The 16310-nt window shown below is 44.3% G+C and overlaps 1 protein-coding gene across 3 annotated transcripts in view; it reads right to left on the bottom strand.

Annotated features, from left to right (window-relative positions):
* Positions 1-16310, bottom strand: part of dpp6b (dipeptidyl-peptidase 6b) — a 100400-nt gene that overhangs the window by 12927 nt on the left and 71163 nt on the right. For all 3 annotated transcript variants that reach the window (XM_026998353.2, XM_026998351.2, XM_026998352.2), the window contains exons 2-8: positions 14611-14725; positions 11522-11620; positions 8841-8935; positions 8514-8588; positions 8210-8262; positions 7418-7499; positions 4292-4412 (exon numbers count right to left, since the gene is read on the bottom strand). In XM_026998353.2, the coding sequence (XP_026854154.2) occupies positions 4292-4412; positions 7418-7499; positions 8210-8262; positions 8514-8588; positions 8841-8935; positions 11522-11620; positions 14611-14725 (640 nt within the window). The remainder of the gene's footprint in view (positions 1-4291; positions 4413-7417; positions 7500-8209; positions 8263-8513; positions 8589-8840; positions 8936-11521; positions 11621-14610; positions 14726-16310) is intronic.

Genomic DNA, 16310 nt, shown 5'->3' with positions numbered 1-16310 from the left:
TGTCGTAATTATCATCCGTTAAACATTTAAGTTGTTGATGCCAGTGGGCATAGAACTTGTGTTGAGATTTATTCCGTGGATGTTTATACACAGGAAATTGTTAATCCACTAAAAAACTGGTTTGTGACAGCAAGCAGAATGAGAATTTGCTTAATATCATCATGAATTTAAATGATCAAAATATTCAATCCAAAGCTACAGAAGCCGTCTGGTATATGCAAATGGTAGGTTTCTAAAATAAATCCTTATAATAATCAGTCATATTAATTGTATTAATGTGCCTCTAAACAATGACATTTTTAAAGCCAATATAGAAGATCTCTGAAGATCATTTCTGAAGATTTCTGTAGATCTCTGACACAGATATGGATTCGAGGACAAAAGAGCCTTTAGACAAACGAAGTGGGCAGGACGTGCTGCGACCGCCGTGCCTGCAGCTCGAGCGAAAAGTGGCGAGCGTGATTTACACACTGGCTGTTTCCTGCTCCACCTTCCCACCTCGAGCCCCACCTGCACCTGCCAGCCCGTGCGTCCCGTTTATCACCGGGTGGAGCGCCGGAGCAGGGAGAGCGGTTTGGGGGTGGCCCGGCCAAATGGCGCGGCACATAAAACACCACCAGCTACGTCCGGGGCAACGTGATTATGGTTAGTTACGGACCAGTTAAAGCCTGCAGAAGGGGCTGGGGAAAAGCAGGGATGGAGCGCCCACCCTGGATGCCGGCTGCTGTCGGAGCTCTGGCTTCATTTGAGTCACTAGCTGTAGTCGCCCTGAAAAAGAGCCACGACACCCAAATGTGCAGCAGACGTTCTCAGAAGGACAGTTACTGAAGACGTAGCTTTAGCGGGCATAACAGTTTAGCAAAATATGAATCAGCTCTGCCTTCGCGAACAGGAAAATGTGTATATGAACGGGTGAGTTTGAATTAGGGGTAAATGTTGCATGCTCAGGGAGTTTGGAACAGCCTGCAGGGTGAGCTCTGATTGCTAAGCAAGAGCTGTTCTTCCCACTCACTTTGCAATGCTGTAGCAACAACGGAAACAGATTGGACTGTGTTGGATTGTTTTCTTTCTCTTACACTGTATAAAAACCCCTTGTATGAAACTTCAGAGCCAAGAACATTATTCAGCTGGATGCTTAAATTCGATCAATAGCCCCTGGGAGCCTCAGCTCAACATTAAAACAAATGGCACAACTCCTGACCTTGGTCTTTTAAGAATAGCCACACGTACCTGAGAAATGAAGCAGAGGAAATGGAATGCAGACTAAAACATTTCTACCCAATAGTTTGTCACACTCACAAATAATAAGAGGGCTAAATTCAAAAAGACAAATACCACATGAGCACAACTATGTCCACAGAAGGATTGGACTGGTTGGATTTCTTGCCTTTAAGTATATTTTGATACAAGGACGTCTGACCTGAAAGCAATTTAAGACCACAGGATGGCAGTAGAGAGCCGTTACAGCTTTAGCCTGTGGACGTGAGTGGCTGTAAACAGTTGCGGGTAGCTCAGCACCTTGCCTGCTTTTGGGTCCGAGTGTGTGTGTGTGTGTGTGTGTGTGTGTGTGTGTTCGTCACTGCACCCATAGCCTCATAAAGCCAGCTGCTCATCTCCGTCGCGGAGACAGAGATGGTTTGCATCTGCTGCCATGGCAGAAGCGACTGCATCACAGACAGTGGCGTAATGCAGTTTCCTCTCGAAAGACCAATACCGAGCCAGCGAGGAGCAGGCACAGCAGCAAATCAAACCCAGCGACTTCACACGTAGGAACCACCACAGGAATCCTGAGCCAAGAACGGAGAAACCACGAATTCGTATTACAACACAACTCAGGAAGTGAGGAGCAAGATCTCAGGAGGAGGTGTGCAATTCTCCCTTCTGCATCCACAGCAAACCCCTAAATCCAGGCACCGAGCAATACGCCATCAAAAATCCCATCACTTCCAAGACGAAAGAAATGAATCACATGCATGGAGGATGGCGAGAGGGAGTTAAAATGAAAAAACTGTGACCCGTATTGGTGTAAAACCATCAGAGTGAGAAATGGAACAACCAAGCGCAGAGGGCAAGCGAGCCAGGCTCCGTGAGACCAGGGTCGCGGTGTGGATACATCTTGGTGAGCACGCGGAGATCCAGAGGCGCACATCTTGGCTTGGCGCCGTCTGGGGTTGGTGTAGGGGAACTGAAGTGGGGCCGAGACTGAGGGAGAAGTAGAGGTGGAATGATTCTACGTCCCTACATAACTGCGTTAGATGAGGCTCGCAAGTAACTGTGCTCATCACCAAAGTACCTAGCCCAAACCCCACAGCGAACCATGACGGGCTAAAGTGAACGTGAAAGTCCCCACCAAAACTTTACAGTGACAGCAGGATTGTAACATTAAAGTAAAGGTTATGCATACCATGTATACAAGCAGCTATATACAAGGAAAATATATAAACAGTGACAAAAGGTTTGTTATTCCAGCACCCTGAGTTTGAAATAAAAATGATAAGATCAATGTGTGGAATCTTCATTTTAATTTGTGGGTATTTACATCTAAATTGTGTGACCCATATCACATAAAACTATATCACAAGCCTTTTTAAACTTGGGGGACAATCAGCAAATAACGAATCAGTAATTATGCTACTGTCGGATTGTCATCTAAAAAACGCTTCCTTCCGGCAAACGGCTAAGGTCTGTTCTGATCCAAAGCCTCTTGCCATAATCTGAGTTTTATCCCAACTGCAGCCTGCCTCGTCAGCAAGACCCAGCTGCCTCACTGACATAAACTCATTGCACTTTGACTACATTGCACCTTTCTGTATTTATTATGATTGACACACACCAATTTCACCAAGTCAACTTTTAGGTGGAAATGTACTTTGCAAACAAACAAATTCTGATTCTGATTGTGATTCTGTGCGGTTGCTTCTCTGAACACTCCCTAGGGAAGAGTAAGTGCCATAAAAGCAGGCATTTATTTAATATTATCTCTATAGTGTCTTGCTGACACTCAAGGTCAAAGTTCAGGAAAAAATCACAGGGGCAGATCAATCGAAGATTGCTATGTCAAAATCAACTGCGTGGTCCATGGTTAAGCAGGTTAACTGCACAGGTGAATTTAACAACCTGGCAGAACACACAGGGCTGAACAAAGAACACCATCAGTCATGGCACAAAAACTGGTGAATTGACCAGTGCCCCGACTGTAGGCATGTCAAACCCTACCATAATGAGGAAAGACCATCATAAATCCTACCAACATAAACATAACCGAAGGCCATAATCATAACCCAGAATAACGTAGGGGGAAATAATCCTTATTTTTGTTCGGTACCATTGACAATCCGACACAGGTACAGTGCTTCCAGCATGCCACTTACTGCCTTCACATCAACGTGGGATTTATTTGGCATTTAATAATCTGTACTTAAACACTAATTATAATTTGTTCAGCACATACTTTAAATCTTTTTTGAGAGGAGGTTGTAATTAAAAAGAGGGAATTGCTCTCTGTGTACTCACTTTTCTAATCCTTGAGACAGAGGCTCGTCATCAGGGTTCTAAAAAGATCTCACGGGTTACTTCTGCTCGAAGCATCTCAGAACAGTTTGTGAGGGACAGTGCTCATTTACACACACAGACAGTATCGTTTTTAAAGTCCTAATCACTTTAACCGAGCGTAAGAATGTGCACACGGATGTGGACCAGCTAGTTGGCCTACGGTGTCCCGTGTGGTTATATTCAGTAACAAGTATTAAATCACAAAAAACCCATTCGGGATAAACTCCACTTCCTCGTCCACCTCTTTCACAATAAACAAGTAAGCAAACTAACAAAAATACTGTAAATCAGATTAAAGAAATGTAAATTGTAAATGAATACCGTACCAGCTACATGGTGTTCAGAGTCAGCCCATCAACAAGCAACAATAAACTGAATGAAATGTATTACAAAATGCATGAATTGTTTAAAATAATAATGTTTAAAAAGAATTAATAAATATTTGGAGTACAAAGAATAGAATAAATCAACAGATGTGGAGTGACATGAGGTGAATCAAATGTTTATAAAAAAATAACTGTTTACAAATATGAACACCTTGAAAGCTCTTTCTACACTCTCTCATGCTAATCATCTAAAAAAAGAAAATCACAATACATTCATCATCAGAACACTAAATGAGCAACAAAGTACCAGAAGCTTTTAATCATGTAAGCAGTAAGCAGTAATCGATTACTAATAGCAGAAGAGCGCTGACCCTCTGCCACACTGTGATTTGAGACGTATGGTGCTTGCTTACCTTCATAAAGCCAGTCGGAGAGCCCATTAAATATCACACCCTCCTTTCCTGTAGTGACCAAGCGAATGGGATGGTCAGTCACAGTGGGCTTGTAATAGATGTTATTCTCAAATATGAAGATCTGTGGGGAGAGATCACAAAACAGGTCATTTAAAATTCAGAAACTCAGGGTATGCCTTGCAAGTTTATGTTTATTTGACACTTTTCTCAATAGCAACTTACAATTATGTAAGAACACAATTCAAGGAACTGAGGGTTAAGGGTCTTGCTCAGGGGCCCAACACACATGTCCATAGCATGTGTAAATCCAACACTGCTGATGAGTGTGAGTCTCAGTATGGTCCTGTGACTACACCAAGCAGCCAAACCTGACTGATGGACAGCCGACATGTGTGTCGAGTGTATACATCTTTCCACGACAGACCCAGGAAGGTGAAGGATTTGTACTGTGTCACCCTGATGGGTGGGGAGAAAACATGACAGTGTTCTAAATGAAAGAGCTGTCACAGTTGCCATGACCACAGCCCCGACTGCGCCGCCCTGCCTTGCCTCTAAGGCGAGTCAGCTATGCTTTGTCATCACTGCCGATGTGCTGCGCGGCCCCTGCGGTCGATCTTTGTGAAGATCAAGGTGTGTCCTGGCATTGTAGTATCCGCCGCCGCGTGTGGGACGATTTCTCACATCCACCCTAGTTCCCCTCCTGTGAAGTAAACCTCTCTAATGAGCGCCTGCCTTCACCTCCTTCCCTACATCGCCCTGCTCTCCCAGTCTCCCGCGGAGAGCATCCGACCCCACCACCCACACTCCCGAGTCCCCCGTGCTAGCTCTGATGTTACGCCAACGTTCCTCTTCGCTGGATCCTATGGTTACGTGTGATGACGTTGCCGTGACTTGTTCGTTACAGCGGCGGGAACACATCGGGGACCTGACGGGCTCATCCGCCTATTTGGATCAGATGCTCACAGTAAATCACGGCTCGCGGAAGTGAGCGTTAACGAGCGGCACCGTTCACTTTTACTAATGAGGTGATTAGCAGGTTGAAAGAGCAGGTGACAATCGCCATGTTGCTAATGCAGGGGTGCAGGGCACGGAAGAAGAGCCTGCGGCAATAACGAAGAGCGAGGTCACAAGCTTCTAAAAGAGGGCGAGATGAAAAGAGAACCATCAATGGCATCAAGAAAGAAAAAGCAGCCCGCTGACATCAGGGAAGTGCACGGGAGTGCGTGCGCAAGCATCCCAGCTTGTGACTGACGGTGACGTTTGCCAGCGGCTACTGGGCAGCCAGAGCTCTGCTCTGTTCTTCCCTCTGCTCATCAGTGCTGCTTTACATGCACACTCTCCTGGAAGGCATGTGCAGCATACAGCGCAGCCAGGCTGTGCCCTGCTGATGGCTCTGGTGCTGTGCTCTGATTGGCTAAGGCCTCTTGTGTTTGTGTGTATGTGTGTATATATATATATATATATATATATATATATGAAATATAAACAAGATTCCAGGCAGTAGTAAAAAATGTTGAGGTATATGCAGGGAGGGAGGTGTGGGTGTGTGTGCATGCATGCGTCTGCCCCAGCGTTCCGTCAGACCCTTTGTGATTATTGATTTCTGGACGCTAGGGCACTGAAAGAACAGAACCAAGATACAGTGCAGAGGTTGCTACATGCTACATCTCTGTTTGCTGTACCTGTGTATTGGGTTTAGGCCAATGCCCTTGTTCGTCGTCCATGGCTGACAGACCTCACAATGTCGAGCCAGTATTGTGATGCCACAGTATAATGTTTTATATTACTGTTTATATTTGGTAGAAAGTATATGTCCAGACATCAATTCATGGAAGGGGCGATAAATGTTTTTTCCACATGAGCAAACATTTAAATTGTTAAATATTGCCAATTAAGCAGCAGAAACGCTTTAGTGATGGCTTAATTTTAAATTGTGGACATCAAACAATGACAAATCGGGTTAGTGTGAATTTTGCAAAAGAAAACTCAATGTTACTCATTGCAAGGTTCAATCAACTGTAATTAACATTAAATTATTAAACTAATTAATTGAATAGAAAAAAAGTGTAAAAGAACATAAAATGTACAGTAGGCTACCTTTGTAATACCTCCCCACCCACCCCACTAGCGCATCGTCATCGTATGTTGTGATGTTTCCCTGCAGATATCGTGATGTACCAGTTAGGTAGACATTGCCCAACTCTACATCTTTTCAAACTTCTACTTCCAAATGCCCCATGTCGCAAACCAATGTCCTCTGATACCGGTTCGCTAGCTAACCCTAGGTTCAGGCAGGGGGTGGTATGGGTGGTACGGCTTTTAATGTTACTGCCCCTACCCTTTGGAACTTCTCACCCACATCTCTTCATTCTTGCTACATTAATGACAAAGCCCAGCTTTATATCTTCAGAAATCTTGTCTTAAAACACTTTCATTTCACCCTTTCTACTGCTTGTTAGAAGTTCTTTTTTCCCTTTCCCTGAAACTGTAAAAGGACCTCAGCAATGTGAAAGGTGCTATAAAAGTCTATTATTACAACTTTACTACTACATTAAAAAAATAACTTAACCATGATCAAATTTCTCATTTCAAATCAGCAAATATTCCCATGACTTAAAATAACTTCTCTCCATGTCCAATATAACTGGCAAGTATACTTACAGCTTTAATGTCCGTATATTAAACCCACAGACTCCACTAAAACAAATTTAAAGACATAGACGAATGTTTATTTTCTCAATTCTCCTAATGTCTTACTTAGATTTTTCTGTATTTTTATTTTAATTAGCAGTAGAAGTGCAGGGATACTAAGCACTGTTTGGAATAAGCACTGTTGAGTCATATGGCTGCTACACACACACACACACACACACACACACACATATACACTGAAGGTCAGCAGAATACAAGACTGCAGTTGTGTATTATCCCAAGGACTGGTGCCCGTGGAGATGTACCACATTGATGCCATCTGTTACTCTGTGTGTGTGCCTACATGTGTGTGCGTGTGTTCCTGTGTGTGTGTGTGCCTCTGTGTGTTTGTTTGTTTGTGTGTACATGCATGCATGTGTACGTGTATGCGCATGCGTGTGTGTGTGTGTGTGTGTGTGTGTGTGTGTGTCTCACCAGCTGCTGGCCTTTTGGGCCCCATCCAGCATACTGCAATGTGGTGCGCTTAACCTCATTGGGAGTCAAGACCACTGTGTCACTGTGGGGAGGGCAGAGAGCTATCACATATCACACAAGACAAGTCTCTACCACGTCTGTCTGCCCTGCAAGCTTTATGGACTATTCCAGTATCTTAAGAATATTACTCATTTACCATCTTCTCCCTCTCTCTCTTTCTGTGTATGTGAAAGTGAACAAGAAAGCCTGTCTGTCTGTCTCTGTCTCTGTGTGTGTGTGTGTGTGTGTGTGTGTGTGTGTGTGTGTGTGTGTGTGTGTGTGTGTGTGTGTGTGTGTGTGTGTGTGTGTGTGTGTGTGTGTGCAGGTGTGTTTGCAGGCACATGAGTGTGCTCATCCTGTAAGAGTCTAATTACCTCTGTAGTCTGGTGCTCTATCTTAGCTTCAAATCTGCTCTCAGGCCAGCAACTAAAACTCCGGTCATGCTAAAGGAATCAAAATGGCTAACTGCAATTCCACAGTTGGAGCACAGTGCGTGGTAATGTACCCCAGCAGGGCAACCACACCGGACCAGCCCCATTGAGGGACAGTCTCCAAACGACCTGCCCTGCACCTTGTGCAGCGGCCACCAGATGGCAGCATGAACTGAGCCCTAACTGCTGTGCTGTGTAGACACGGTAAAAACCCTGAGTGGGCCTGACTCATGCAGCCACTTGCTATCTGATTATCTGTTATAATTACAAGCTCATCACATTTATAGCCCAAGCCCAATTGGCCAGAGAAGGGAGGACTTACGGCGTGGTGAGGCTGCAAATGATGTAGGATGCCGTATAGGAATACTGATAGATCTGTGGAGAGAGCACAAACACACGAGCACCAACGTCATTACAAATACATAAAACAAATAGACACGGAGTGGAATTCTTAGGAATATGGAAATCAGGGCAACCCAGACAGAAAGAAACCAAAAAACATGTAGGTAACCCATTATAACTATGACATGTGGCAGAAAAAAAACCCAGCGCAGAGACACCTTTGCTTTTTTAAGTTACCAGTCTGAAAACACAGTAAATGAACAAAGCAGACAGGAAGGACTTACCGGTAAGATATTGTAGGCCAGTAGCACATGTGTCAAATCAGGGGAGACTTGGTATTTGCTGGCTTTATAAGTTTGCTGAACCCAGAAGAATACATCTCATTAAAATGCCGTTCACCTAGCATAATAAATAGCTCATACATACAATTCCACTCCACCCCCCAACTTTTCTTAAATTATGCAAGGCACGGATTTACCCCGCACTCGCCTCACACAAGCTTGTGCATTCGCTATTAGCTGTATTACTCATTTCCTCACATCCGAAACACCACTGACACACGAGCCCAAGTCTTATGTTTGCGTGGTGAGAAATTACAAAGGAGCACCCACAAACATCCGGTTCTCCACCAGGACCGTCGAGGTGTTGCTCTCCACGTCCAGCCTGATCACATCGCCATTCCGGTTGCGGTAGAGCAGCTCACGGCCTGTGGGCCGACAAAGAGGACGAAGCTCGGTTAGAAGTGGAGGGAGTGCCCTGACCAAGAACACACGTAACTCACGTGCCCCTAAAAGTAACACGTAACTGTCTGCTGCAGCTAACAGCAAAACTGGGAGCGCGAGGCTCTGCGCTTCCCACCGGGATCTGAAAGGGAGACACTCTTTATTTTAAGAGCTTTGATAAGTGACCTAGTGCAGGCCCAGACTGTTCTTCAAATTCCAGATTATGTTCATTTATTATATTTATTGGCATTTACTTTTGCTAATTATTCAAAAGGCTGAATAATTTATATCTTAAAGTTGCTGGTTTTATTTTGGTGGGGGGGGGGGGGGGGGGGGTGATATGTTTTTTAGTTGTCCTCACACACTCACTAAGTGTGCCAGAGGCCTGAATGCTGATTCTTTCCACTGCGATAAATAATACAGATGAGTAATCGCTTTTTAAAAGGAGCGTTACAAAGAGAAGCTGCAGACCATGACAGGCTGCAGATAATAGCGTTTTCCCTGGGTTCCACAGAGCTGTAACTCTCTCACGATCACACACACACACAAAATTACACACACACATTGTGCCAGGGGCTCAATAAAAGAAATGGATTCATAATGCAGCTGGACTTCTGCATTTGTCTGATACGTTCCTTCAGCACAGCAGAACGGAAATAATGAGTAAAATAACGAAAAATATCATGTAGTTCTGTTTCTAATCTTTAAAGCACAAAGAAACACATTGTGCTTTTTTTTTTTTTTTTTTTTTTTTACTGAAAACAATAACACCAGAAGGAGCTTGTTCCCATGGTCAAATGTGTCAGATCATCAAAAGCTGTGTCAGTCAGATATATCCGCTTTGAATTTTGCAGAATTCTACAGCACCTAACTTGATTGGATATGCTCACCTTATGACCAAGGCATAAACATACATGAAGGCACACCTTAGGTGAGATTTCTTTGTGGACCTTCTCTCACTCAGAATCAGTGCTGGGAATTGTACTTGGCCATCAAATGGTAACAAGACCCCAATCAGAATCTAGAAAGTCTCATAGCGAACTCTGAGATGCTACGGCTAGCTGATATGCCCAGAGTGCTGCAGAGAAGCTAATGGGCTTTAGAAAGAGGAAATGCTAATTCCCGAGCAATCTGGGAACCAGGAGCCTCCCTATGGGGCATCAGTCTGGTCCTGGCAGCAGCGTGAACCTCTGCTCTCGTGGTTAATTATCTTGACCCATATGGTAGCGGATGTACTCTGGGGCCTTCACTCTGAGCTTCTGGCATCTGCCAACTTTCCAAAACATGGCAGTTCTGCAAACGTTTGGCTGTCCCAAGATGACTGACTGGTGCTGGTTGATTGGTGAAACTATTGAGACGTTCTGAATGATCACTCAAAGTTCAAAACGATGTGGGAGCAAGCAGATGGCTTCCTCATCCATCCTCAATTCTGATGAGGAAGATACTCATACTTGTGCACTGTGTGTCATCTGCAGTTTAAAATGGTTTTGGAGGGAGGATGAGGAGATGTGGTATGGGAGAACACTTGCTGGACCTGGTTGCAGTAAAATAAGCCAAGTGCAGAAACAAGGCCTGTGGCATATTGCGTTCAAACAAATGTATTGTCTCAGCATACGACAGTGCAGTGGTCCCGTGGTCAAATGCTAAGCAGTGGCGAATGGAATAAAAGCGTGGCTGACACACTCGGCCCGCAAACAACCCTTAATTCTACACAAAAAAAGCACAGAGAAACCTTTTTGACTGTCCTGAGCAAAACCTGCAGGGGACAGGATACCCAAGAGTCTGAAAGCCCAAAGGCTGCTGGCAGATATCACATGACCATCATTTGCTAAGTGAGGGGTGGATGTGTGGGGCCCAGCCCTGAAGACTCCAGTACCCACTGGCAATTTTAAGGCACCTACCAGGGCTTCCTGCCAGCAAACCCACGGGTCAAAGTGCAGTTGAGTCCTGATAAGTTTAACGTCTGACTAGTTGACCACAGGAAAGTCCGCGATAGAAAGGTGAGAGGAAGACCTCCGTCAAAGTTCATGTACAGAAAGGGATGAGGAGCAAGAAAATCCACTAAGAAAAGGCAAGGCTGACTTTGTAAGGAGGCATGGAGGGATTAATGATGGCTAGGCCAGCACAGTAAAAGGTATCGGTAACTCTACCATTTTTCATGTAACTATTCCGGTATTTCGAGTGTTTTTTTTTTTTTTTTAATGCAAGAAAGAAGAAAGCTTTTTGTCTGCAAAAAAACTGAAGAAATCAGAAAAAAAACAGGAATGATGGGGAAAGTGCTATCTGTCTCAGTGAGGAAGCACTCTGCTCTTCCTGGGTTCATATTAGATCAGAATTTCCGCTTGAAGTAGCCCCGAGGCTCCCCACTATAAAGGGGGAGGCTTCGAAGGCACAACTTTGGGCCAGGCGATGCTATCACTAGCTCCACCAGTCATGAAATGTTACAATGAGCCATCACACACACAAACACAAACACACACATACACACACACACCCACACACACACACACAGAGAGATAGGTGTGCCTCCCTTGCCATTCTGATACGGTAAAAACCCCAGTCCGACTCACCACTGAGCCACTTGGCCTCGGGATCATGGACCTGGAGCTCCTGACTGAATAGGTCCTCTATGGTGACTCTCTTCTTTAAGGCCAGGCTGTCATCCTCATCTGTAGGCAATAGACATGTGTGTTAAAGAACAGATAAAACACATTACCTCTGTAAAACAGACAGCGCAAAAGAAGAAAGGCCATAAACTGCAATAACGTACTGTAAAAGAGCCTCAGCAAAATGCAAGTTCTCTTTATTATTGATTAGTCATATAATGGATCTAATCCTCTCTGAATTATTAATAGCTATGGGGCAATTCTCAGTAATTACTCATGCCCCTACATAATGAAAGAGCAAACAGAATTTGGCTGCTTCAGCCTGATCCCCTTTCTAGCTCTCGTTGTTACAATGTTTTTTTGTTTTTTGTAGAAATCATTTTACTTGTCAAAGTTCTTTAATTAGCAGCCATTCACCATTCTGACAGTTTAAACTACTGTATTCCGAAAAAAAAAAACATGGCACAGCTGTCATACGAACTAGTGCACGGCAAAACGAGTGCTACTTAATTAGTGCAATGCTCGTGACAACACTGTACATCAAGCCCATGAAGTGGTGTAGTATTGGAGCAGGGCTCATATTAGCCGGCCGAACATGGATCTGTGGGAGCGTTCGTAAAGCCCAGCTGGCAGAGTGGAGCTGGGATGATGTTTCTCTATCCCCTCATAAAAGGAATGTGTTTCTGCAATATTTTCTCATAAGGTGAGAATGGTTGAAATTCTTCCGTTATGATTGAAAATGCTTGTGGGTTTTTTTTGCACAATTTTCTGGCTCGCAGACGATGCCCGGGATCTTGTGACAGGAGATTTAGGAAGCAGTTGGGATGGCAGTCGAGGAATGCCTCTGGAAGGCCTGGCATCATTAGAGATTCCACATTTGATGAGATTCAGGAAGCGTGTTGACATCGGCACCCCATCCGCTGCTGATTATAAAGCCCATGCCCCTGGTGTTCCGCCGGCGGCAGCCGACGCTAGAGTCGGCCCCAAGAGCGTCTCGGGTCTCCAACAGGGACGCCAAGCAAAATGCACGTGTGTTCCACAGTATGCTAATCAACCAGTCAGTCATCAGGCTTACTGTTCGGCGCTTTCACGCCTGCTAAGACAGACAACAGCGGTGCCTCGTGCGCACACAGACACGCCGACACGTCGGATCTGCTTCCTTGTCACCTCATGTCTCTGGTTCCCTGCTGTCTACTGAGTAACACAGGCAGGTTTCAAAGCTGCAAATGTACTGAATGACTAGAATTCCATTTAGCAAGCCCATACTGAAGGGTGTCTGGGCTTGGAAGAGTTTCTGCCGAAAGTGATGGTTCCTTTTAGGGTTTCGACACAAATCATGTCAGTCTCATATAGCTGTCTGAGAGCACAGTCCTAGGGAAAATGAATGTGCTCGTGTCGAGGGCCTGTATAGACAGCCACATGTACTTTGGTTCCTTATTGCCTCTGTAGCTTCCTCTGCAGATAACAGAGCTTTTGTCTGTGTGTTGTATTGTTTTGCTCTGTTCCTGTCACTGTAATTTCCCTGTTCTTAGTGGAGCTGGCCCCTTTCAGACATTGTTTTCTCTTTGCTGTGATGGATTTTTCCACCCTGTAGCAAATTTTTCAAAATATTGAAAGGGTTTCATTGTGTTGCTTGAGGCCACCAACTCAGTAGTCCATGACAAGGCCATGACAATACAACAGCAGCAAACAGAGGCGGCCAGGGTCACGCTGATATTCACTGATGACTGTCTCGGATTCATTTCACAAGAGCAATTCCCTGCCAAGCATTGAGGCCACAAACAATCAGAAGAGGTGGACTGCAGCAGAGGTGACATTGCTGAGGTGACAGTGCAGTCATGGCGCTGCAGAGGTAACACTGCGTCAGGCCGGCTAGTTCCTTGTCTGGCAGAGCAATGCACACTGATCCAAAACTCACAATGTTTTTATTTATTTGTTTGCTTTAAATTAGGAGTCACAGTCAGGCTTCATTTCTCACATCACAACAACAGGTCACTTCAGCTGTTTATCAAGACCCATATTATGCTGTAGCCCTTTTACTGCCCTAAAAGAGAAGACCACTGCCCTAAAGGCAGCTGGTTAAAATGTAGCACACGTGTGCAGTTCATAGACCTCTCATCCCACAATCTGCCTGGACTCATGTCTGACCTCTCAGGAGACCAAGATTGGGAAATATTGTTTAAAATATCAGATTTTTTTTTTTTTTTTTTGTGCAGTCAGGAGCTCTTAAATCACTGGTATAGTCCAGTATTTTGATCCTATCACTCAAAGGCCATTCTTATGAGCGCCATTCTTATTACCTCAAAACTGCAGACTTATTACAATAAATAATGTCAAACAAATTATGCAACTGCTGCAGATGACTAACAGCATCTTTGCCACATAAATATTATGCAAATGGGTAAAACAAATCACAAATGGAAAAAAAAACAAAAAAACACTATCCTTTAATGACTCTGATTTGGGACATGAGAGGATAATTGAAACGTTCTGCCATCTTTGGTCACTAACCATAAAACACAGAAGCAAAAAATTATACTCAACAAGATATAAATGGCACCTCTGATATCCTGCCAATTTTATAAATGACCGTGGCATTTAGACGGTGATAATCCGTGTTTGGCAGGACTGAATCATTACTGTGATACACATTAAAGAGCCATTACAGAGTGAAGGGGTGAAATGACTCTTACTGAACAAAAAGGGCTATACAGCTGCTGCATGTCATCACCGCACTCTTGTGATTCCCAGGACATGCAAATGTCATCACCGCACTCCTGTGATTCCCGGGACATGCACATGTCATCACCGCACTCCTGTGATTCCCGGGACATGCACATGTCATCACCGCACTCCTGTGATTCCCGGGACATGCAAATGTCATCACCGCACTCCTGTGATTCCCGGGACATGCACATGTCATCACCGCACTCCTGTGATTCCCGGGACATGCACGTCATCACTGCCCTCTCGTGCTCCCTGAGACATGCCCATGCAATTCAGCCCACACTACCCATGGAGATTGGGGTGTTTGTCCCATGACACCAACTTACGCGGGGTCAGCAGGATAACGGAGGTGATGATCAGAGAGCAGATAATCAGGATGACCAGCAGTGCGATGGCGATTCCCTTCCAGTTCCGCTGAGTTGGGGCACTACCCACCAGCTCCTGCCGGACACACAAAAACGCAAGCCCATTTTTAGCACTCACACTTATGGACACACCTACATTTTTACCACTACATTGGGGTAACAAATAGTTCCAAATTACCAAAACATAATTTGGTGCCCATCCTATTAGGCGTTCATCCTACAGATCTGTGCAGAAGCCCAGCAGTACCAACAAAGAGCAGGGAGCTGCTACACTAGGCTTCAGCTTTGAGGTGGATATGCACAGTCATGTCTGAATTCACATAATGTGACTTCAATTCCTCATTGGAAGAAATAAAGAAATCTTAGAGCACTTTAATCCAATCAAAGATTTAATCCTTGATTGAACTACATAGACTGAACTACAGAAAGTCACACAATGTACGGAAACACCTTTTAGTTAATTTGTGCGGTTATGTTGCATTAAGGTATCACTTTAGTTAAGGTGGGAATAGGTAACTAAACCTAATTCTATTCTTACATTGCACCTTTGGGATAATGAAATTAGATTTGATAGTGCCACACTCCCTAGACCAAACTCCCTGCATTCAACTGTTGACAGCTCCTATGTCACTCAGTCCTGCTCCTCCAATCATCACACCCTCATCAGATCTGCAACCCAGGAGTACTGATTGTTCCCACCTGTTCCTCAGTATTTCCCTGTCCCATCCATTTTCCCATATTCCATGCAAAGTTTTGCCATGAATTTCATGTGTTTTTTCTGTTATCCCTCTTTGGTTTACAGCCTATTCTGTTCTCAGATTATTGCCTCTGCCTTGGTCCTGTTTTCTGGTTTGTTCTAGTGTAAAAGTTCTGGCTGACTGCTTTGTGAACTCTGACCTCTGCCTGTTGCATTTCTCTGACTCCGGATTATCTTTTTGTGAATAAAACTAACCCAGTTGCTCACATGTGCTATTGTCTGTCTCCATTCTGGTTAGTGACAGATATGAACTCCTCATACAGACACTGAAGATGTGGAAATGGGTTTGTAAGTAATAAGTTGTAAGTTTATTTTAATAACACCATGTAATTGCTCTGTTAAAAAAATGACCTTGTACCATTTCACGGCCTCTCCAAGGTCAAAATATGAGGACGCACCAAAAAATAAAAATGAAAAAAAAAATTTATTCCATCAGTTCATCAGCATTTTCTAATTACCAGCTCCCTATAAATATCTTCTAAATCTATATTCATAAGTCAAACGGATTGAATTTTAGCTCTTTTTCAAGAGTTTTCACCATGTAATAGTTCTCTCACTGTCTCATTTTTGGTGATGGAAATAACATATAGCATATGATGAAGGTAAATGATGACGTTAAACTCCATTGAAAGTATGAAAAACTCTGCTTGGGGACCAAACACCTCCTTAGTGTGTACTGAATCTGTTAGTGCCTCATTAATCTACAGGCCAGGCGAGAAGCAAGAACGGGGATGAGGGACTCGGGGCTGGGGATGCCCAGGAGAGCTGTCTGTCTGGGTTAAGGCCGCCAGGGAATTCGCAACGGTGCTAGGCTATTTTCGGAAGAGAATGAGCGGAGAGACCAACCCGCCACCAACAAATCAGCCGTGAGAGAGGAGGAAAAATGACTCAAGCTTGAATACAG

This window comes from Electrophorus electricus, chromosome 18 (genome assembly GCF_013358815.1).
Source record: "Electrophorus electricus isolate fEleEle1 chromosome 18, fEleEle1.pri, whole genome shotgun sequence".
In the NCBI taxonomy this organism is placed as follows: domain Eukaryota; kingdom Metazoa; phylum Chordata; class Actinopteri; order Gymnotiformes; family Gymnotidae; genus Electrophorus; species Electrophorus electricus.
Note: the sequence above shows the minus strand (reverse complement) of the source record. Positions and strands in the feature narration are given on the sequence as shown.